Source organism: Uranotaenia lowii, chromosome 1 (genome assembly GCF_029784155.1).
Source record: "Uranotaenia lowii strain MFRU-FL chromosome 1, ASM2978415v1, whole genome shotgun sequence".
Lineage (NCBI taxonomy): Eukaryota > Metazoa > Arthropoda > Insecta > Diptera > Culicidae > Uranotaenia > Uranotaenia lowii.
Window position 1 is genome coordinate 181680360 of NC_073691.1, and position 23135 is coordinate 181703494.

Sequence of the window (23135 nt, forward strand, 5' to 3'; positions counted from 1 at the left end):
CAATATTTACGATAAAAATTTTTAAAATTTACATCCCTGTGTATTTTACACGACGGCTTTTGTGATCCGATCTCGTGCATTGATTTCGATCTAAATTAACACGCCTCAAAAATTACACCTCGGAAAAAAATACACCGTGATAGAATTTTACATCAAAATCAATGTTCCGTTTTCGTGCATCGTTTTCGATCTAAATTTACACGATTTTTTCTTGCTGTGTAGACTCAAAATAACGGCTTCAAACCTGTTCAGTTGTGTTTTTCGAGTTAGAATGAATATTTCACCTAATTTATAATCGCTTTACTCATTTAGAACAAGTCATGCAGTAAAGAGTAAGTTTTAATTATATTACATTGCTTTATCTTTTTTATCTTTTTTTACTGATATTCGATTTCCACTCGTTGAGCTCTTTCACCAGATATTCATATTGTGAGGGTTTCATGCGATTTTCAGTCATTTTCAACAATTTTAGTCAAGCGGATCGGCCTTTTTGAATTTGACAATGTCGTCAGATAGCAAAATTCGATAAACCGTGTAAAATCGCGTGGAAAAAACATGCAAATGATAATGACGATATACATACTTAGTTTCTTGCGACAAATTAGATTGAGAAACACTTCTCTGACGACCTTTTGTGTGTTATATAAGTTGAATAAATATTCCCGACCGTGAAATACGCGTGTCGTCCAAGCACAGGCATCATTCGATGATCGCGGTTTGTTCAGCTACTTGACTACAGCAACTGTCGATTTAGAGCCGAAAATATTTCCTTATCCGTGAAAAATGAAACCTGTTGTGTTCCTGCTGTGTCTGGCTTTGGTGTTGATTCTGAGCGAGGGAGTTTCTGGTAAGGCGGCATACTGGACTAATCTTTGGTCTGGTGCCGCAACAGTAAGTAAATATATTGTGAAAGGCCATCAGTTCATGATACCAGGACCGTTGCAAAATGCAATCCAACCTCCGAAAGCTGGCATAACTTTACCAATAAAGGAAATAATTTGAATATAGCAGATTAACTTTGTTCTATTTTAAGTATGTTTGAGAAAAGAAAATCCACGTGTTCAAACAAAATCTGAAATTTTCCGAAAAATTTAGTCTTTTAGACAAGCGTTAAGATTCCATGCCATTTTCTAAGTTCTAAAGAAAAAAAATATTAAAAAAATCATAGACCGACTTTAAAGGATAATTTTATTGATCGATAAATGAATGGTGAGTTTTTCTTAAAATAAATACAACTTATTGTAGGAGTCAAATTCCTTAGTTTTCTAAGTCTCGATTTAGGTTCTAATCTCGAAACTTCCGTCGGACGCAACGGGGCATCGGCAGAAGGTACAGAATCATGTTGAAAGCGCACAGACCCAGGGCAAAGGCAATGCTGGCGGCAATGTCGGTCGTCTCCTGCGGCTGTGCCTTGCCCAACCGTTCCAGCAGGAAGTCGGCTGGCACCGGACAGACGATGCCATTTCCGGGGGTACACTGCATTCGCCGGCCGGTGAAGATTGCGGTGTGCAGCAGGGAGCTGGCGTACTTGGTGTGCACTCCCTTGGCGTTGTCTTGCAACCAGGGCGAGAGACCTTTGTGGGAGCTGAAAAAAAAGTTGGAAAAAGCAAAAGTTTTAGATTATGTTCATTCGGTTGCATACCTGTCGGGCGTTTAGAATACGGGGTATGTTGTACAACTAAAGCTTACCGTACAGTTCCGCTGGCAAGAGACACGCAAATGATTAGAATGTATGAGACGGCAATGGCGGCGTTAAGCTGGGACTTCATCACCAGCAGAAAGGCGATCGTGAGCTGTTCGGCCAGCATGTAGCAGGTCCACAGGGCAATCAGGAAGTACATGAAAACCAGCCCGTCCGGATTGGAAGCATTCAGGACCAGTGGGTAGAGGACGCAGGCGGCCATGGCCGACGATATGAACGAGAACGGCATCGATACGGTGTTGTAGGCAATCAGTAGCGTTGCTCCGGTGTACAAGCCTTCCGAGTATTCCTGACAGAAACGTTTACGCCATGAGGGGACTGAAAAAATATTGAATAAACGGGAGAACAATTTTAACTTTAAATAAACTTGAAAGGATCTGGTTTTTAGATAGTTTCTTATAATCTTCACAAGGAAAATTAGGAAGTTGAATCTTTGCAACTTGCAAAAAATAGTTGGATCAAATTCAATAGATTTACAATATACTGGCACAGCCCTAATGTGTTCACTTCTTGCAATTCGAATAGCCCCCTGGAACCCTCGGATGGCGGTATTTATGTCTTCTGTTGTCTCGATTCGCTGATCGTAGTAGGTGTGTTTGTCGACACTCCGTCCGAATGGCAACTCGAGTTCGCTTGATTATTTCAGCATCAGTGCCAACACTTATCAGTACCGGATAGTGGTCGGAGCTTAGATCCTCTTGAACTGCTGGTTGGCTGATGTTGTTGGATACGTTGGAAAATCCACCGGCCTTGCTGTGGAATATGGGACTCTCAGGAGCCATGATATTATAGACACCATTCTGCACAGCAAAAATTATTTCCTGTAAAATTACGCAAATGTCCTGTAACAAAAAGGAGCAGGACATTTACCGTTATTTTACAGGTCGAAAAACAAATTACGTGACATTTAATTTTTAGTGTACAACTTTTTTACAGGACATTTGCTGTAATAATAAATGAATCTTCGTTAACTTTCAAGGAAAACAATTTAAAACTACAGGTTTTGATGGGTACAGATTGATTTATTTTAAAGGTTGCAGTTTCAGTGACGCGTAATAGTCAAAAAAATTTTCTGTGTGTAAGTCTTCGTTAAGGATGAGCCAATTTCGATTTCGGTTTCGGTTTCAAACTTCATTTTTGGCGTTGAAATCTCCTGGGATAAGGTACTGATCCTGCCTTCCCGTCAATTTCATGTTCGTTCTTAAGTTTCTGGTTTGAGCCATCGCGCACATGTATGTACATTTTTCGGACAATAAGCCACAATACATGTGAGTGTTCCACTAGAAGTGTTGATTTCGACGCCCAAAGCCTCGATAATGTTAATTTGAAATTATGGTAACAGTTTGCATCTGATTCAAGACTTGACAGCGACTGCGACTCCTCCACTCCCAGAGTGTGTGCGATCCAGGCGATGTAAACGATGATTAGGGAAACATACAGAATCATCGGTTTGAGATGGGTTGATGTTTGTTTTCAGAAAGTTCGAAGGCAACTAAGTGCAGCTCTAGAGCCGTCCCCCGATGGTAAAGTGACTACATACAAAGAGGCGCAGTCTGATCCCTTTTGAAATAATAAGCTTGCAATCATGCTGTAGGGCTGCCTTTAAGACTGCTTGGTTTTGCTCGATTGGAATGACACTGGATACCGGAGGTGATAACGAAAAAATAGGTGAAATTTTGAAAAAACATATTGATGATTTGCTATTTCTGAAAGTGATTGGAGTCCCCAGTCCTTCTGATTAAACATTCGGGTTTCTTTATACCTAACTACCGATAAAAAAAATTGCATGAATAATTCGTCTTTACAATCCAACACTTGAAATTCGATATTTTAATTAATAAAATAATTCCAAATCATTTAAGTTTAAGATTAAGTAACAATCAAGTTTGAAATCCAAACATAGAATTCAATTTTCAGTTACCTTTAAAGTGACAAATTAAATTGAACATGTAGTAAGTTTTAGTTATTGAAATTTGTAAAATTAAAAATAAATAGTAATAATTTTAAATTTTATGCACATATCAGATTTACATTTTGTAATTCAGTTTAAAATTAAAGATTTTCGATTAGGTCTGCGAAAATTATTTTGATTTTTAGAAAAGAAAAAGTGGCTTCAAATGGAGGAAAACAATTTTAACAGACTATTTATATTTGTTTATACTAAGGTTGCCAGAATTTTTTCCACTCCCATCCGGGCCTACCAATTCCGGGCAAAACCGGGCAAAATTTAGGTGTTATTATATATAAAAGCAAAGAAAAAATGCAAAAAAATGATATTAATATTTTATTAATGTAATTGCAGACTTCCAAAAACTTTTTGGAACACTTAAATATTTAAAGGTTTATAAAAGTAAATCAGCGAAATTATTTGAAACAACCGGTAAAAATTTCCATACCGTTAATCGATTTTGCTGAAATTTACTCAAAAACTATGATTTTTTTGTTTCTTTGTGAAAATTGTGAAAAAATTCCGCGCAATATCCGGACTTTTTTCACGATATCCGAGAAACAGGGCCGGACCGGACTTTCTCGAAATTTAGTATCAAATGTCCGGGCAAACTCGGATAAAACCGGGCAATCTGGCAAGCTTAGTTTATACCCGTTGTGTTACAATTTATTGTTAAAATGGCGCGTTGTTCACGATTTTGCTCTTGTTCTTTGTTGTCACCCAAAATCGTCACCCGAATGCGACGATTCTCACCCACGGTGACTACGAGAATAGGGTAAGAACTCACAAAGTTCATCCGAAGTGATGTTCCTCACCTAAACCGACTACTGGAATAGAGTAACTTGGATGACTCGACTATCTTCACGTCACGTGCGGCGCATTCGAAGATGTTGCTCCTTATGGATTGAGCATTCCAATTGTGATTTGTCAGTGGTTGAATTCGTTCGTTCCCAAATTCAAACCGCCTGTTTCACATCTACCTTGCGACAACTTCGCCGTGAAAGGAATACCTGTTTACGAAAACTCCGAAAAAATCAAACCGAACACCAGGATTTAGAAAAATAAGCACTGCCTACAGAAGACTCAATGCCTTACTCCACAAGAGCTATGTTTTGCGCTTACAATCTGGTTCACGAAGAAATCCTGGAAGTTTTTGGTTTTCCGTTAACTCTAAACGAAAATCTAGCTCCCAGCCGTCCTCAGTGTATTATAATGAAAGTGTTGCAAATTCCCCGGACATGTGTTGCAACTTGTTTGCAGAACATTTTCGATCGATCTTTTTGGACACCATTTCATCTGAAAGCGAGTCGTTGCATCGAAGCTATGTCATTGCCCCTAGCTCGAATCTTCAATCAGTCGTTTTGGCAACGTAAGTTTCCTCATATTTGGAAAAATTCGTTCATGTTTTCGGTCTTTAAGAATGGCGAACGTCGTAACGTGAAACAATATCGTGGCATTACCAGTTTGTCAGCAGAATCAAAATTATTTGAAATAATTGTAAGTGATGCCCTTTTACGCGCCTTATCGCAGTATATATGCTATTGAACAGCACAGGTTCATGCCAGTCACATCAGTTTCTTCGAATCTTTTGGAATACACATCTTTTTGCTTGAATCAGTTGGAAAAGAAAAAAACAAGTTGACGCGGTATACACCGACATCAAAGCTGCATTCGACACAATTGATCATAGAATTCTACTAGCTAAGCTGGCTAAGCTTGGGATCCATAACAACATGATTGTTTGGCTGAATTCATTTCTTACTGCGCGATGCATAAGAATAAAGCTTGGCAATAGCTTATCATTTCCATTCACGAATCAATCTGGCGTTCCTCAAGGAAGTAACTTGGGACCACTATTGTTTGCGCTATTCTTTAATGATCTAATTCTCAGCTTAGACGACGGAACCAAAATTGGATATGCTGATGATTTAAAAATATTTGTTCCCATTGAAACTACTGCTGATTGCTTTCGACTTCAAGTGCTGTTGCATCGTTTCGGAGATTAGTGTGAACTAAACAAACTGTCCGTTAGTGTCTCGAAATGCACTGTCATAACATTCCATCGAAGTAAAATGCCACTTCTCTTCGATTATAACATCGGCAACTAGATTTTGAACCGAGTTTCTGAGATAAATGATCTCAAATCTCAATCTCAACGCTCTTCAGTCATCAACAAAGCTAATCGTCAACTCGGATTCATCACCAAAGTGGCACGTGATTTCACAGATCCTCTATGCTCGAAGTCTTTGTACTGTGCACTCGTCAGGTCAGTGATTGAACATGCTTCTATTGTCTACCAGTTAGGTTGGATTCTGCGAATAGAGCGTGTTCAGAAGCGGTTTATCAGATTCGCCTTGAGACACCTGTCCTGGCGCCATCCCGAAGATCTTCCTGCTTATCCAGACCGATGTCAGCTCTTGTGTCTTGATACTCTTGGATGCCGCCGAAAGACTCAACAGGCCGCATACATCGCCAAAATCATGAATGGAGAAGTGCAATCGCCTAAGCTGCTTAGTTTGATGAACTTCAGTGCCCTATCGAGGAATCTACGATCTAATTCGTTACTCGCAAGTCAAATTCACCGAACTTCGTACGGCTTCAATGAGCCACTAAGTGCAATGATGCGTTTGTTCCGGGATACTGTACATCTATACCAGTTTGGAGAACCTACTAGTCGTTTTGTTCGTCGTATACGCCAATCCACATTTTTTAATTCAGTTTGTCCGTGTTTTTTCTATTCATTTAAACTTTTATGTTCGATGAATTAATACCTAATTATAATAATAAATATTGAGGATTGATTTATGGTCCATATTTGTTGAGAAAATTTAATACCACCGAGAGGGCGATGCGTATTTGGTCCTCCTTAGAGCGGCAGGTCTTTAGACTTAGGAACAAATTCATAGAGAATTCTGGGATTACCTCCGGGAGGTAGAGGGTGTCATCGTGATGAGTGCTCGGTGGGACCGGAAAGTCCTGGAGGTGTGTTGATTACAGACACTGTTGCATTTCGACGCCTGTCCTGTACCGGAGTTGGTTTGTTTTGGAGTGGAATTGAGGGTATATTCGGAATCACATGCCTCGTAGCCAGCACCGGGAAACGTTCCAATGTATTAGGCGGAAACCGTTTTCTGCCCGGTTGGTTTCTTGTTGAGTCTTATTGATTTCTTGGTGTTGGTCGCCACAGTGAGCACATTTTGGAACAGGCAACTCCTCTTCGCAATCCGATTTCGAGGCGGTACAGTTCCCACTGGACAGCTATGCTTAAGAGTGCACGAATTTGGCGAAGCACGACAAGGGTAGAAGAACCTTTTTCCAAGTGTTCGAGATACAACACATCTCGATACTTGCCGGATTGTTATTTCCTTGTAATGGAGAAGATTCGGATTGGTTAAAGTTTGTTTCGTTTCAACTCGGGCTTGATTTCAGCTTTAAACATTGATGAGAGACCACTAAGTACCACTTTCAGAGGTCTGGATCCGACCGAACACATTATTTTTATGCCCGTGCTGTAGAGCTTGAACAATGGATATATTTTCAATTTGGTTAAACCATCCCTTAACGAACCGATTTCCTTCGTGGGGGTTAATAAGGGGGTAGAAGGGGAACTTTTCTTTGATAACGTCTTCATTTTCATGGCCTTTTTTTGGTAAGATTCGAGAGCAGGTTGCTTTGCAACATCGCGTGATTGGGATTATTTTTAACAGCTTTTCTACGCGACCTTTTGGGAACATCTCCTGAGGATGCGGTTGTACCCGCGTTTCGGTTGTGTCGTCACTTTTTGTTTTTCATTCGAATGCGAGCAGACAAGCTGCTCCACTTGGTCTGTTTACATAAGTCTCTCGAGAGAAAAAGCGCTAGTGAGCCGTTGTCAGCCAGAACCGTAATATAAGGCGTACTACTACACTTGAAACTAACGAAACACGGAGAGAAAAAAACGAACCGCTTCACTTGACGGTTCAACAGATAATGAGTCAGATTCAAATCCATTCGGAAGCATATATTCTTCAAAAAAAAGCTTAAACCAGTGCACCTTCCGGTCTCAACTGGAGACTCTACATAGTGAAGGTTAATTTGAGTTAATTGAGTAGAAAGACAAATGCCCTGGGTTAACAGATTGTCTCGTCTCACAACCTAGGACAAAACATCGCTAGTAGTCACTTTCCTGTACTAGAATATGCTATCTCAGCGACCCTGGTTTCGACAACGCATTCAGCATCGAACTCAAACATTTAAGCCGCGACTCATGCGCTTTTGTTGTTGCTAAAATACTTAACAGATACTGGGATCTTTCATACATTCCTTTATCGAGAAAGTTAGCTAAAGTAATTCTGAAGCCACGTAAAGATCCTTCCGAGCCGAAAAGTTATCGTCCGTAAACCCAACTTTCCTATCCAACTTGTGTAAGAAATCAGTACAAACCCTTACTTTGACATTCTTCGACAAAAATATGTAGTGTCTTACCTCAATAGCAGTTTGGGGTGGTTTGGCTTCCATATGGGTAGGTCAACCATCCATCAGCTCACCCAAGTTAATAACATTTAAAAAGCCTTAAACCTATAGAATGTTAAAAAAGGAAAAAAATACTCACACAAACATATCGTTGACCAAATGCCGACCCCATAGCTAAGCGCCAGGACCGTCATGATCAGTCCACTTTTGCTGAAGAATCCATGCGAGTCGTCTCCGATCTGGCTGTAGAAAATCCACATCAAGCCCATGGCGGCCGGCAGGGCAAACAATCGTAGAAAGAGGGCCTTCATTCCAGCGTAACCGAACGAAAAGGTAGCGGCCAGCAGTCGAAGGTACAGGATGCCCCATACCTTGAGCTCTCCCGGCTTCCCGTAGGCCAGCGGGATCTTTCCGCTACCGATCGGGTTGATCGGAGCCTCCGGAATCGGTGACTCCCGGGCGAAGCGCTCCACCAGGGCTTCGATTTGTTGGCTGGATTCCAGGAACCTGTCGCGAGATCTGAGACAAACGGTTGTGATTCATTCATAGGTGTGGGTTTATTGATTATATTGATTAAAGCAAAATTTGTTGGCAGTTTTGTTTCGAATTTAACAAGTTTTATTTAAAAAAAATTAAAATTGACAAACATTTCAGGGACTTGTCATCCTAAGTACAGAAAGTAGCGGTGCGGTATAAAAATAATATAAGTCTTATACTCTTTATTCATGGTCCATTCTGATTCAGATAGAGCAACATGTCTAGTTCCTCTTCCCGTAGAACGGCACGTTTTTTGAGAAAATCGCGCTGCTCGGCTCGGCCGAAGCGCAGCTTCATGTCATCACAGGCTGCCGGAATGTTGAGAACCCGCTGGCAGAGTTTCTTCAGCAGGGGGAATGCATTTTCGTTGCGCCAGTAGGTCAGGATGTCCACCGGAGCTTCCAGCTTCACATCCATGTACTGACGAACCTCATCGTCGACCACGTCGTTCGTTTCCACCTCGAGGGAAGCGTCCATGAATTCATAGAATTTGGTTTCCTTCTGGATTTCGGTATTTTTCTTCTTCCCAGTTGAATACAGCTTCTTCAGCTGTTCGATGCCCTCCTGATCTCGATGCAACTGAGCTTTAACGGTGGCGATTGTATCGGAACGATCTTCTTCGGTCATGAAACGGAGTCCCTTGAACTTGGGATCTAGAAAAACGGCAATTCTGTGATAGTCGTGCAGTTTCAAGCTTTGCTTGATCTGGTGCTGGAATGCTTCTTTGATAGTCTTCATATTCTCATCATCCTCTTCTTCCACCCGGAAATGGCGCTCAAGTTTTTTCTTCCAGAGCACCACCTCACTGATGGTGGCCGTATTTTCCGATACCAAACTTTTGATCGGCTCCTTAAATGGCGCCAGGATCTTTCGCATGGCATCTTCTTCCTCGTCATCGTCGTCGTCCTCCTGAAGGTAAATCCGTTCCACGTACAGTTCACTGTCGTACTTGAACATTTCCATAATTTTCTTCATGATTCCCCAGAGAGCTGTTACCACGCAAGGAATCACCTCAAAGTTTTCAGTTCGGAACGATTCCAATTTGGTGCCGGCCACTATTTTCATTTGACCCAAATGTTCCCTTTCCAACATTTCGGCAACTATAGCAGGTAGCTTCTGGATGAAGGTATCCTCATCATCTACAGGCACAGTCTTAACGTTGATTTTGCGGAAATAGTAATCCTCGGCTACGGTGTACGAATTGATCGTACCGTAAGTCTTTTGTTCCGGTTCACTCCGGAAAAGGTTGTAACTAAAACTAAGATCACAATCGGCCAGCACTTGGTTCAGCTGACCTCGGGCTTGTTGGTAGATCGATGGAATCACCCGTTCTACCAGTTTGTTGCGGTCGGCCAGAAATCCTATGTCCTGTTGGCCATAGTACACCCCGATATTCACCAGCATCTGGGCAAACGTTCGAAAGCTGCTACTTTCGAATAGATCCACGCTGCTGAGTTCCTTGTACAGAAAACATGTTTGCTGCCTTATGAGGTCATCGATCACGTTTTGAGGCATCGCAGTCGATTGGAATTTGACTGCATGAGACGATGTAGGTCCCACCACGGCCGATGCTTTGGTCGGCAGATTTCTAGTGGAGGCTGGCTGCTGTTCGATCTTCACTTCCACGCCGGAAGGCAGCTTAATCTTACACTTGTGCCGTAGCAGCGATCCCGTCCCTGTGCTTGCCTTGTGCAGTACCAACCATCCGCATTCCAAACACCGGACGTAGTTCTGCTTGACTCCTTTGTAGTACATCGGCAGATATCGGGCCCAGGTGCTGTTGTTATTGTGATGCTTTTTATACTCCAGATCCGGATCCTTCTCGGTGATCTTCTGCTCCAACATGTCCTTGGTGAGCAAATGGGTGGGAGCCTGTTTGAAGATTTGATCGGCCAGCTGGTAGCTGAGGTACTGGAGCGATTTCTGGTGATGGTGATGCTTCCGGAAGGGAGACTCGTCCAGGCCCCGGGTTTTGATTTCGATTTCCGGTTCATGCGGTACGTCATCGTTGGAGAAATCTTCGCCCAGCACCTGAGCCAAGGCACTGCCGGCGTCCAGCGAAACTTCCGAATCGGGCTACAAATTGAAAAGTTTGTTAGACTAATTGAGATTGATGGTGCCTACAGGAAGCTAGCATACCGAACCTGATATTGTGATTTTTTTTAATGTTAATGGAAGTTGAATCCGCGTTAAAAAATTTACCTTCCATAAGTTTGGAATTGAATACAGTAAAATGACCGAAACTGGTTTTCTATCGAGATTTTAAGAAGCAGAAATCAGTAATATTAACCAGGGATGAATCATCCAACAGGATGAAAATCCCAGAAAAAAAATATTAACCGAAAAAACTTTAGAAAGGTATCAACTCGGTGTTTTTAATACCAAAACCCCAAAACGTTCGGTTATGTTTTAAGGAATGATCGGTAATTTTTACCAAATAACTGGTAATTTCTGAAAAAGTAATTGAATATTTTTTCAAACAATCAGTAAATTCAACAAAAGAACTGTAAAGTTTCGGTAAAAATAATTACAGGATGATTATTATTATTATTATTTATTTAATAAAGGACATTTCACTAACTTTTGGCATTCGTGTCCGAATTTACAGGATGATGAAAATGTTGATAAATACAGCTTTGTTTAACATCGCATAGTGAGTTATTTTGGGCCACCTTATAACTAAGATTTGCGTCTTAGGGGGCATCCATAAATTACGTAACGCTCCTAGGGGGGGGAGGGAGTAAGCTCGAGTGTTACGAATTGTGACATAGGGGAGGGGGGGAGGTATGCTCTTCGTTACGTAAAGATTTTTTCTTACAAATTTCAGTTTCATCGCAGCTATTTTGATGTCATGCAATTTTAGCAGAATGATAAGCAAACCAAAATCAGCTTATAAATTGTGAGCTTCAACATGATTGAAACTGGATTGGAACCTTTTCTCTTTAAAGATCCGCTTCGAACCGCTTCGAATGATGTGCCGAATCTTTAATTGGTTTTATGAAGATTATGATTTTGACACGTCCACTGCTGCATATAAATCAAAAATTAGAAAATCTGTAAGATTACGAGAACTTATCTCTTTGATGAATAGTCTGATTTTTTGAATTGTTGAATTATTTCCAATTGCTGTCATGGAGACATTAATGTCAGATGATAAAACTACAAATAAATAAATAAATAAATAAATAAATATAGATTCCTTAAAATGTGAATTGAATATCCGTGAAATAACTGTTGGAAAATCGAATATTAGGTACACTTATCCCCATGAGCTCAATTCAACCTTAATACTGAAATTATTCTATTTTTTCTCTCAATTGAAAAAAAAATGCAATTTTGGTTGTGTAACAAGTTTTGCTCCTTAAACAAAATAAAGTAAACAAGATAGATCATCAGTTAACAAGCACAGAGCAAATCGTAATAAGACATTCAATTTATTTTATCAGAGAATTATCATCAATGAGTACTAAGAAGCGATATGGATAGATATTGATTTCGTTATGAAGAACTATTTTTAAACTGCGACCCAGAGATGGGTCTTGACTCAAACATTCAGTCAGCGAAACTTTTTTTTTTGTAGAGAAATGAATCCAACTTAGATGAAATTTTAGGGACTAGATAAGAGAAAATCGATGTTGAAAAACATGCGAAAAAAATTCGCCTTGTCTCCCGGTGAGACTTGAACCCACATCTTGCGCCTCTCCGGGGCCCATGTATTAACATTCTACTACAGGAGACCAACCTGGCGTATGAATATTATACTGGTTGAGTGTCGATGTCTATCGGAATGAAGGGAATAGTTCTCCCATGTGATCATAATCACACCCATAGAAGAGGTTGCAAAAATCCAATGCCTATTTGGAACATCTCTGTGCCGATAATGCGCTGAAATGTGCACTGTGCCGAAGATGATATGTTTGAAAAACCGTAACTGGCATAAGGACTCGGCTCCCAACTAAAATGATGCATGACCACTACATTCAAGCAAAACAAGAAAAACATTTTATGGGATTTCGTTCCTATTGGATAATTAATCCCAGAAACAAGAAAATAAAAGTATAAACCACAGCGCCCGTAGGGAGGCTCGAACTCAAATCATCATCCATATGGTCTTGCCAGACCGACATCTTAACCAGTGTACTATTTGAGCTTCATGCAGGAAGAGGGATATTTGTCATACGCATTCTGCCACCGATCAATCACAAAAGAAACGCACGACAGTGGCTTCCCGGCGTTTGGCCTCCTTTCAAGGTATTCATTTGTCTTGCGATGGAAACGGGAAAGGGAACGGGAGTGGAGGAAACGGGAAACCCATTGAATGAGAACTGTGCTTTGCTTACTGCCTGCTATTACATACACACGCTACATATACACAGCTGCTAAAGCCGGGCAGCTTGGCCGGTGCTTGTTTGCCGGTGAATTGAAGGAATATATTCTTGTTGCTTTTGCTACATACACACGCACAGCTTAGCCGTGGTTGTTTGCCGGCGAATTGAATTGAAGGAATGTTTTATTTTTTTGTTGCTTTTACTGCATACACACGCACAGCTTGGCCGTGGTTGTTTGCCGGTAGATTGAAGGGATTGAATTAGAAGGATGTTTTTGTTGTTGCTTTTGCTACATTCACACGCACAGTGCTCGGTTCGCTGGCTGCCTGGTGTTGGCCGGTATTTATTTCCATCCTTCTTCGTCTTGTGATGCGATAGGGAGGGACGTGAAAGCGTTTTTATTTTGTTTCTTTCAGACATACGCAATTCGGTTAACTTGGGAGATTAATGCCGGTGGGAGCAAATCGAATCAGCACCGATCGCGTTATCTTCTTGTACCAATGATGCTATATTATTGACTACACGCCATTGGCACAGAGGCTGAATTTTGGGTGCATTTTTCTTGGTCTATTTCTATTCCCATCATTTCATCTTACGGTAGTTGGAATCAAGTTTGGACATTTTTAAGCACGGCAAGATTTGCATTGCCTTCTCATATCCTGCACGGGTTGTCAGTTATGATGAGAAATGATGCGTTTTGCCGTATTTGGATATGTTATGAAGAACGTTAAAAAAATTATTTTAAATTTTTTTTACCATCGAAAATCAGTATTTAAAAATAATGGGGGGGGGGGGGGGGTAGTTATTAGCGTTACGTAATTTTCATAGAGGGGTAAGTCGAAGCGTTACGATTTGTGACATACGGGGGGGAGGGGGTCAAAAAAGTGCAGTTTTGCGTTACGTAATTTATGGATGCCGCCTTATGGCGACACTTTGGGGGAAAGGGTTTTAATTGAAACTGCCGAATAAACTTTGCGTCACTAAATTTGTTTCTTTAAAAGACATTCTTATCAAAAGATGTCACCGCCTACTAGTATTGCCACGACATACAATGCCATTACTACCTGGTCAATTTTGAGTTAGTAATGGCAAATAATTTTCCAAACCCTAATCATTAACTTTTTCTGTAGTCAGATTACTCGAATTTTGTCGTCATCCTTTTTTGATTGGACTAATACTGCAATAGACTGAGTCGATTTGGGGTCATTTTTGAATTTCTCAAACCCTGGGGTCTTAAAAGCTTCATTTTGGTCCAAAACTCATCTAAGATTTTTTGCAGAATTTTAAAGTAACGTTTACATGAGTAAATTTGAACTTGTACTGAAAATCAACATCATTTTTATTCCTTCTGTGGAACCGAGCCTACAAATGATTTTTGTGCCAATTTATAAATTTCTTACAGGAAATTTTCCGCTGATCAACTTTGTGGAATATCATAACTTCGTATTTTTTTTAACAAAAAAGTTATTAGCTCTTTAACAGGTGTATGTCTTTTGGCATTGATAAACAAGAAATTCAATTGACACCACTGCTGGGTGCCTAGCGAAATATTGCAAGACTACTTTTCATGCCATACTTCGTGGGGCACAAGCAGTGGTGTCAATTGAATTCATGGTTTATCAATCCAAAAAGACATACACCTGTTGAACAGCTAATAACTTTTTTGTCTAAAAAGATACGAAGTTATGATATTCCCCAAAGTTGTTCAGCGGAAAATTTCCTGTAAGAAATTTATAATTTGCCACAAAAACCATAAGCAGGCTCGATTCAACAGAAGAAACAAAAATGATGTTGATTTTTCAGTACAAAATATTAAATTTTCCCATACAAACCTAAAAGTCCAAATTTACTCATGTAAACGTTACTTGAAAAATCTGCAAAAAATCATGGATGAGTTTTGGACCAAAATGAAGCTTTTAAGACCCCAGGGTTTGAGAAATTCAAAAATGACCCCAAATCGACTCAGTCTAATACTGCAACTCGTCGAATGTATGGAAAATCACGTAAGATCGAAACTCTGCATCGTGTTTTCTCCAAAAGAGATTTTGTGCACTTAAACCCCTTTGGCTCGGAGGTTTAAATATGTTCCAGCAGTTTTTAGGTAATTCGGATCATCATAAGGATCCGGGATCTGAAATACAAGATCTAAATCCAGAATCAAGATCCGGGATCAGGAATCCAGGATCAAGATCGGAATCTAGAATCAGGATTTTTTTAACGAATACACAGTGATACTTCATGCTTTTTTGAAGAGATCTAATTTACCTACCTAATGCAGTAGTCGGCAACCTTTTGAGTCGGAAGAGCCGAAAATTACCATTTTTTCAAAATTTGTATGTTCGAAAGCCACATTTGATAGCTGCAATTCCGATGAAAAATCCTGTGTTATTTACACAGGGTTCTCATACTTTGTCTCCAGCAAATCTAGTTTTGAAAACCAAGGCAAGGGTTGATTCAAAAGAGAACTTTATAAAATCTTTTTTTTTTCAGAAATACTGTGAAATTTTTATTCTGTTTTTCGAACTGAAGCTTAAAAATCAAGAATTTGCATGTTCTAAAATCACAATTGACTTTTCCTTCTGTTCTTTGCCCTCATTCAGTTTAAAATGAAAAGTTCATGAAATTTATGAGCATGTTGAAACAAATTATTATTCTATTTTATATTCACAAGCATAAATCATAACTTACTGTGGGCAATCACATGGTGGCTAAAAAAATTAGAATCTTCAATATAAGGGACTCAGAAATGTTTTGTGAAATTTGAGAGATTTATAATCCGAAACCAAAAGTTGTGGATGAATTCCTCCAATAGAATACATATTACAATTCTGTTATGTGATTTGTTTAAGCAAACATGTGTGAACGTAAGCTTTCCTTCGTAAAATTTGGGAAACTGATATAAAAAACCAAAAAAATGTATGTTTAAACCTTTTTTTGTCTATAAACTTTAATTTTCTATTTGTTTTATTCTTAAGTTCTTCACATGTAGAATGGTACAAGAAAGTCTTTGAATTTTCAGAAGCATATTGATAGGGCCCAACAATAGACACTAAAGAGTCTTGAAAGAGTCCTAATTTGTGTCTCTGAAGAGTTTGAACTAACTTAGCTTGAAAACAACATCAGAGGATTAAAAAGAAAATTGAAAAAATCTCCAAAGAATGGGCTCCAATGAATTTCAATATTTTCTGCGAAAGTTCATAAAGAGTCTCAAAATTTTCTAAAAAAGTCTCAGAACAGTCGTAATATTGTCTCCAAAATACCTTAAAGTGTCTCAAGAGTCCTGAAAGAACTGTAAAAGAGTCTCAGAAGAGCTTTGAAACAGCCTCAAAACAGTCAGAAAAATCCTGAAACAATATTTAAAAATTTTAGAGAGTCTCTAAATTGTCCTTTAGAGTATCAAAAGAGTCCGAAAATAGCTTTGTTATAAATTGTCAAATTAAATCAAGAGTCTAAAAAAGGGCTCCACAGAGCCTCGAAATTCCCTCAGAGAGTCTCAACAAGTCCTAAAAAAGTTTACCCATGGCAGACGATCCTTTATGTTTTAAAATCATTACTTAATCTCTGTGACTCGAACATCTTTTTGCCTTTCTTACAGAAAGGTATAGTTATCAGCTGATTCGGAAGATCATTTATTATGGGTCTTAGACAAACCTTTATAGGTCCTTTGGTTGGCCTGTGAAAAACAAAAATTTAATATGTGATGATAATGCTTCTCAATAAATTCTGCCCGCTCATTTTCACCATCTTTAATTTCATCTAACGTTCTATCCATCTTTAAAATTTCATAATCATAGATGTTCTTACTAAAAAGGACATCACTTTTCCCCGATAATGCCGATAAGTTAAAAGTAACATTCTCAATCCTTTAAATCCTTTTCCACTACATTAAACAGCCAAATACTCCGTCGATTCCTGACAGAACCTTCAAATTGACAACAGACAAAATTTACATAGTTATCATAATGGGCAAAATCGACAAAGTTTACAATAATGTCAACATTGACAAATTTGACCAAAATGACATATTTGACGAAATTGACAGTAGAACAAATCAAATTGTCGAAATTGTCAATATTGAAAACATTGACAAAATATTTAAAATTAACTAAATTGAAAAAATGGTCTAAATTGACCAAAGATTGTGTAGGCAAAAATTACAAAATTTATAAAATTGACAAAAATTTCCAAACTGACATCATTGACAAAAATTACAAAATCGATAAAATTGGCAAAATTGTCAAAACATGTTGACAAAATTTATGAAACAGGAAAAACTGTTCAATTAACCATTTTGGCCAAATTCACAAAATATACCAAACTGACAAAATTGACGAACTTGATAAAACTGCCAAAATTGACAAAGCATATTTGCAAAAATGATGAAACTGTACAGAACTGTACGTTTTGGCCATTTTGGAAAAATTGACAAATTGAGCAAAATGGACAAAACTTTCAAAAATGATAAAAATGATAAAAATGAAAAAAAAACATAAAATTGATAAAAATCACATAAATCGCAAAAATGACAAGATGAAAAGAAATACAAAAATGACAAAAAATATTCATAAAATTATCCAAATCAACTCAAATTGAAAAAAAAATTGAAAAAAAAAATTGAAAACAAATTGCCAAGATTATAATAAATTTTAAAAAAATTGAAAAAAAATCGAAATTGTATAATTTTGTCAAAATTGAAAATATTGACATTTCAAATTTTTTAAGATCTATAATTTATTCAATCGATTAATGTACCCTACGTTGCCGCATCGTCTTTTACTCTAGCAATTGTAATTTTACCCAACTACTTTTTTCATAATATTCGTTTCCTTCGCTTGAGAGATTGAATTATTTTAAACACATGGTTAGGTATCTTTTTTAAATTGTTTTTTATACCTCTTCCATTTTAAAGTTACCATATGCTATGACTCCAAAAAGAATAACTTGAGTGAGATTATAATGTCATAGAAACGGGATCATACAAGATATTCCAGAATCCAGTCATTCAAAAATCTCCAATAAGTTGCAAATTATGTTATTTCTATAAAAATTATGATTATTTTAAAATACTTTTATCCTTTTAAAAATTTTGAATCATAATTCTTCATAGTTCGGAATTTATAAATCTATCATTTGTTTATTATTTTGAGTAAAAAATATCCAAATATAATTTACAGGCTGTAAGAAAGGCAACCATCCACTGTCAAGTTTATTAAATCGGGGTTTTATTCATAAAATCCATAAGATCGAAAAAAACGCGTCGAACTTTGAGCAACAAAGGAACTTTTTTATCAGCTTGAGATTTTTCTCGAGTTGAAGGCATCTGAAAGCTGTGAGGTAACAGTAAAATACGTGTCTTATTGAGGACAAAATTCTTGTAAAATTTTTTACTGGAGGAAAAAATAAGGTAATCCCGATCAGGAGAGCATATCAAAATAATAACTCAAACGTATCTCACCAAGATAATAACATCTGATTCAGTTATAATTAAGTACTCTAAATTTTCGATTTTAAGTTTCTCCAATCGGAATTACATCTTATTCTGATTGACAGACTTGAATGGGGTTGAGCTCATTTTCAATGATAAAGATTTTGTTCAGATTGTTCTAAAATAAAATGATTTTATCATATTTTGATATACGTGCAACTTTTTATGAAACACGGACATCGAAGTCAACGGCCCAAACCGTGTATTAATGAGTTTCGCTCAACAGATCCCTAAAATTGAATTCAATTTTTGGGAAACCAAAAATGGAGCATGGTTTTAGCATATACTGTGGTTTATTGACATTCCACTAGAAATTTTTCTCGAAGCACTCATATCTTGATAAGTTATAATTTTGATAGGTTTTGTTCTGTCCAATATCATGCTATGCTATCTGAATGAGGTATAATCTTGAAGGAGCATATCTAAAATTGATATAATTTAGCTATGATCGCATAGATTTTTTGATATCATTTGAGATATTTTAACATCCTACGAGTACTGAATAATAACTCATTTAGATAGGCAAAAAAATAGTATCAAAATATCTCATCTTGATATAATTTAGTTTTTACATCCTGATCGGGATGATTGATTTTTGTTTAGTTTTCAAATTCTATTAGACAGAAAAACTAATTTTCGACAGTTGCTAGTTTTCGACAAATTTTTCGTTCAAGACAGCTTTTGCTTTTAGTTGTGTTTTTTTTAATGAGTTGAATATGTGTTTTTGTTAACCCTTTAATGCGCAATATTGTTTTAAAACATTCCTAACTAAAATCCAAATATATCTGAAACGCGTAAATATTTTTCAGTTATAGATTGGCAAAAATTATTCAAGAGATTTAAAGATTCAGATAGCTCATTGTCAACATGGAATTTATTTTTTGCTGCCATACAAACCAAAGGCCAAAATAATTTTTTTAAACAAAAAGTTTTTGAAAATTGCTATTATTTCTACCGATTTTATTAAATTTTATCAAAACTTTTCATCACAATGGATCACAAACATCTTCCTGAACCTAATGAACAATGTTTTGGAACATTTTTTTTTAAATATTTAATCATCTTTACCTATTATAAATGTTTTCCGGGATTAATAATAAGGTTTCATTTGAAAATCTATTTAAATTAAATGAAAAATCTACAAAATCTAAATATGAACCCATCTGTGAATGCAGATTTTATGCTATTACGATTATCATTCTGATGGTTGCAAATATTCGCAAAAAGCGACAACAAAACACACGTTACGTGTCCTCGGCTTAGAACGTGTCTCAAAACCCTAAACATTGGTTCCACCCGAGTACCGAGGGCCAAGCTGGCTGGAATTGGACACTATCTGCAGCTTCGTGACTAATGTAAGACCAATGGAACTCCAGCACTGACATCAACAACAACATCAGCCAATTGTTTGCTGTTTCATGTGCGGAGGTGAAAACATGGCTTCGTGCTACTTGTTGCATTATTTTACCCGATGTTTCCGAAATGCAAGTTTGTTTTTTTTGTTGTGAGCGATTGCTCGGTTGTTTAATTTTTTTTAATCACGACAGCACGTCACGACACGACGGCATCCAATAACCAGAGCAGTCGGTTTTTTAATGTTAATTTTAGCTTGGGATGAGTTCCGCATGCTTATCAGTCTGACTGAGGCTGATGGAGACATTGAGTGAGCTACCATTTTTGGAACTCACTCTCCGCTAACGGGATCCAAAACAAACACCGCCGCGAGAGAATTTCCTTTTCTCGGTAGCTCACTCTCGGGAAAGTGGTCTCGGTACAAGTTCGTGAAGATTTCCAGCACCAAAACAACTACAGCACACACGACTCATGCATGCCGCATGTTTCCACCAACCACTTGTTACCTTGCTGCTTGAGCTGTTCCGTAGCGCAGCTCCTATCGAGTGTTTTTTTCAGCTTGGGTATTTCATTCCTCGCGTTGTACACAATCCAACGGCGAGCCAATACACAAAACAAGGGGGCGAACAATGTAGAATTCCTACACTCAGTATTTGAATCGGTAATCAAACGATGAACAGGGAGCTTAGTCACTTTCACAGCTCGTGCACGCGGTTCGGTCGGCCATTTTGGGGCAACCGAGAGACACGTCACGGTCTGTCACGGATCGCAACTTCCCTCAGGAAAATGTGGTTCGGTAGCTAGACTAGAGGCGTGAGGTTGTCAATGCTTACCTGAATGTCACCGTCGTTTGTTTCTTCCTTGATCTGGTTGACTCCGACCGGCAAGTACATGGCCGGATTGTTCTCGCGGCTGTTGCGACGCAGCTCTTCAGCACTTTTGCTTCGGAAGTCTCGTACTGCACCGGTGCCGTCCACAACCGGTGAGGCCAACCCAATCATGGCCATCGCTGCGGCCGCTGCTGTGGACGCTTGATGATCTGGCGTCGCCCGTGACCGTATCATGCTGATCCAATCCAGGATGCACCGACGTCTTCTGGTAATATCGTTGCCTGACGGCCGCAGAACCGATGAGCACGCACGCAAACAAGTGTCTGTCGTTGATGCAGCCGTCGATTGCTGTTTCTCATCTGCCGTTGTCTTCCTCCCTGATGTTTTTGCTGGTATTCCTTCTGCTGCTGCTGCTGCAGAACTACGTCTCGCATGTCCAGTTTACGGCAAGCTTCCTTGTTCTTGTCGTTCCGTTCCTTTTCCTCTTTTCTTCTACTACTACACCATTTGCTGTCCCCGTGTTCTCGAGACGGTAAGAAACACCTTTTCGCACACCTCAAGTCTTCGTGGGTCAGTGTCCCGCAAGCAGACCGGATAGTTTTTATTTTCCTCGATTCCTCTTTAGTCTTGTCACGCACGCACACCGACACGGGCTTCTCTAGCTGGATCAGCCAGCGGAAAACACACAAAAAAAACCGGGAATAGCAACAACAACTTAAAACAACAACCACTTGTAAATATCACAGAACAGGAGATGTAGAAGAAAAAATGAACCTGAAACTTGGAACGGTCCACGCGGCAAGAACCCACAACCGATACCTTGCGCTCACTCACGTCGACTGAAATGGGAAATTGAACACCGGTTCCAGTTTCCTCCGCATATTCAGTTTAACTTTGCTGTTTAATTTTTTTTTTCGACGCTGCTGCTGCTGCTGCTGGCTGTGAAGTGAGGAGAGCACTGTGTGCTGATATGCAGCGTGAAATAAAAAAATCAGTGGCGCAACGAAAGAGGTGGCAGCTTTATCATCGGTTTCCTTTTTAAAATAAATTCTGACAAATAGATACAGAGAGAAATATGCGACATAACGTTGGAGGAAGCTCTGTTAAAAAAATCTCTACATAAAAAAGGAAATCTTAGGACACACCACTATATAAAAATATTTTTTTAAACGAAACCGTTTTCAAAAGAATATTGATTCGATTTTGAAAAAGGGCGTTTGATTCAAAAAGAAAGACTAATCCCATGTTTTGGTTCACATAGTTTGTTTATTTTCACCCGAAATATAAAATTTAATTTTTATTAAATTTTCTTATGCACATTTGTTTAAAAAAAGTTATCAATATAACCAGTAATCGAAATGTCTGTATTTATTTTTGAATATCACAAAATATATTATAATATTATCTCTAAACAAGCATTCAACTAATCTTCCATTGATTTGTAATTGTATTATCTTTATGTATTGAAAAAAAAAAACAGCGTATCGACGTTTTGTTTTTTAAATGACAATATGATATAAGATGATTTATGATTTAAAAACATATTGGAAAAAGAAAAAAAAACATGAATTGTTTATTTTCTAAACAACCCGTTCCCTGTTTCGCTTTTTTGTGTCTAAACCAGGAGTGAGCAACCTTTTAAAGCAACGGGCCACTTTTGATTTGAAATTCTTTCGACGGGCCGCATTAAAAACAACATTTAGGTGAAAATAGTTTACTAAGCTCTACGTATTTTTTATAACAAAACAAAAATAAAACTGAAAAAAGGATGAATAATTCGTTTAATTGCATGAACATTTCTTTTATGTTTATGGTGATTAAACCAGCCGAAATTGAATAATCACTAAATCTTGGTAAGAGATCCATGATATTTAAATTGATTTGAAATTTTAAGTGAAAATTTTTTTCGACAAGGGGGTACAAGAGAAACAACATTTGCTTTCTTTTTATTTATTAATAACGAAAAATTTTGAAAGTCTTTCTATGGTTCGTAAAAAGATGTGAATCGTTTTCTGAGAATACCTCGTTTTTGTTCAAAAAAGTTTCATGCAGCTTAACCATAGCGATTTTTTCGGTGCCCATTTTCGAAAAGTTTTTTTTTTTACAATTTATGTACATTTTGTCGGGAAGCTTCAGTTTTTTCTTTTTAGAAACGGTGATTATATTTTTATTTGAAGTTCCGTATAAATTAATTGCTCAATATCTCAATGAGCAAGGTTTAAGAATAATGAAAAATTCATAATTTCACAAGTTTTTATCCAGATTTGCTTGTTAATGTTGCAATTTACATTTTTGATTCTAGAATTTTTTTTCAGATTTTATAAATTTTCTTAGATTATTTATTTAAATACCTCTGAGATAGGTCTTCTAAGGCAGAATCAAGAAAATCTAATCTTGTCAGCTCTAGTTTTTGAAATAACCTAAAAAAATAGGTGAAAAATAAGTGATTCAGTTTGCATACTTATTTGTCAAAACTGTAAAAAGAAATACTTATTGACTC

At 38.0% G+C, this 23135-nt stretch overlaps 2 protein-coding genes across 2 annotated transcripts in view; both read right to left on the reverse strand.

Moving 5' to 3' along the window:
• Positions 1-1165: 1165 nt before the first annotated feature.
• The window catches only part of LOC129739220 (ATP-binding cassette sub-family G member 5), a 41928-nt gene continuing 19958 nt past the window's right edge, over positions 1166-23135 (reverse strand). The window contains exons 4-6 of the mRNA XM_055730644.1: positions 8242-8621; positions 1690-2020; positions 1166-1585 (exon numbers count right to left, since the gene is read on the reverse strand). Coding sequence (XP_055586619.1) covers positions 1285-1585; positions 1690-2020; positions 8242-8621 — 1012 coding nt within the window. The 3' untranslated portion in view covers positions 1166-1284. The remainder of the gene's footprint in view (positions 1586-1689; positions 2021-8241; positions 8622-23135) is intronic.
• LOC129739210 (uncharacterized) lies at positions 8796-21486 on the reverse strand. Its single transcript, XM_055730635.1, has 2 exons — positions 20639-21486; positions 8796-10715 (listed from the first exon to the last, which is right to left on the reverse strand). Exons 1-2 carry the CDS (start codon positions 20867-20869, stop codon positions 8826-8828), a joined length of 2121 nt encoding a protein of 706 aa, XP_055586610.1. The 5' UTR covers positions 20870-21486; the 3' UTR covers positions 8796-8825.

What these genes read in the sequence shown, in the direction of transcription:
- LOC129739210 (XM_055730635.1), bottom strand. Translation starts at nt 20,869, where the DNA reads ATGATACGGTCACGGGCGACGCCAGATCATCAAGCGTCCACAGCAGCG. An exon ending in CAAACGACGGTGACATTCAG is followed by an intron (nt 10,716 to 20,638) that starts GTAAGCATTGAC and finishes TTCAATTTGTAG; the next exon opens with CCCGATTCGGAAGTTTCGCT.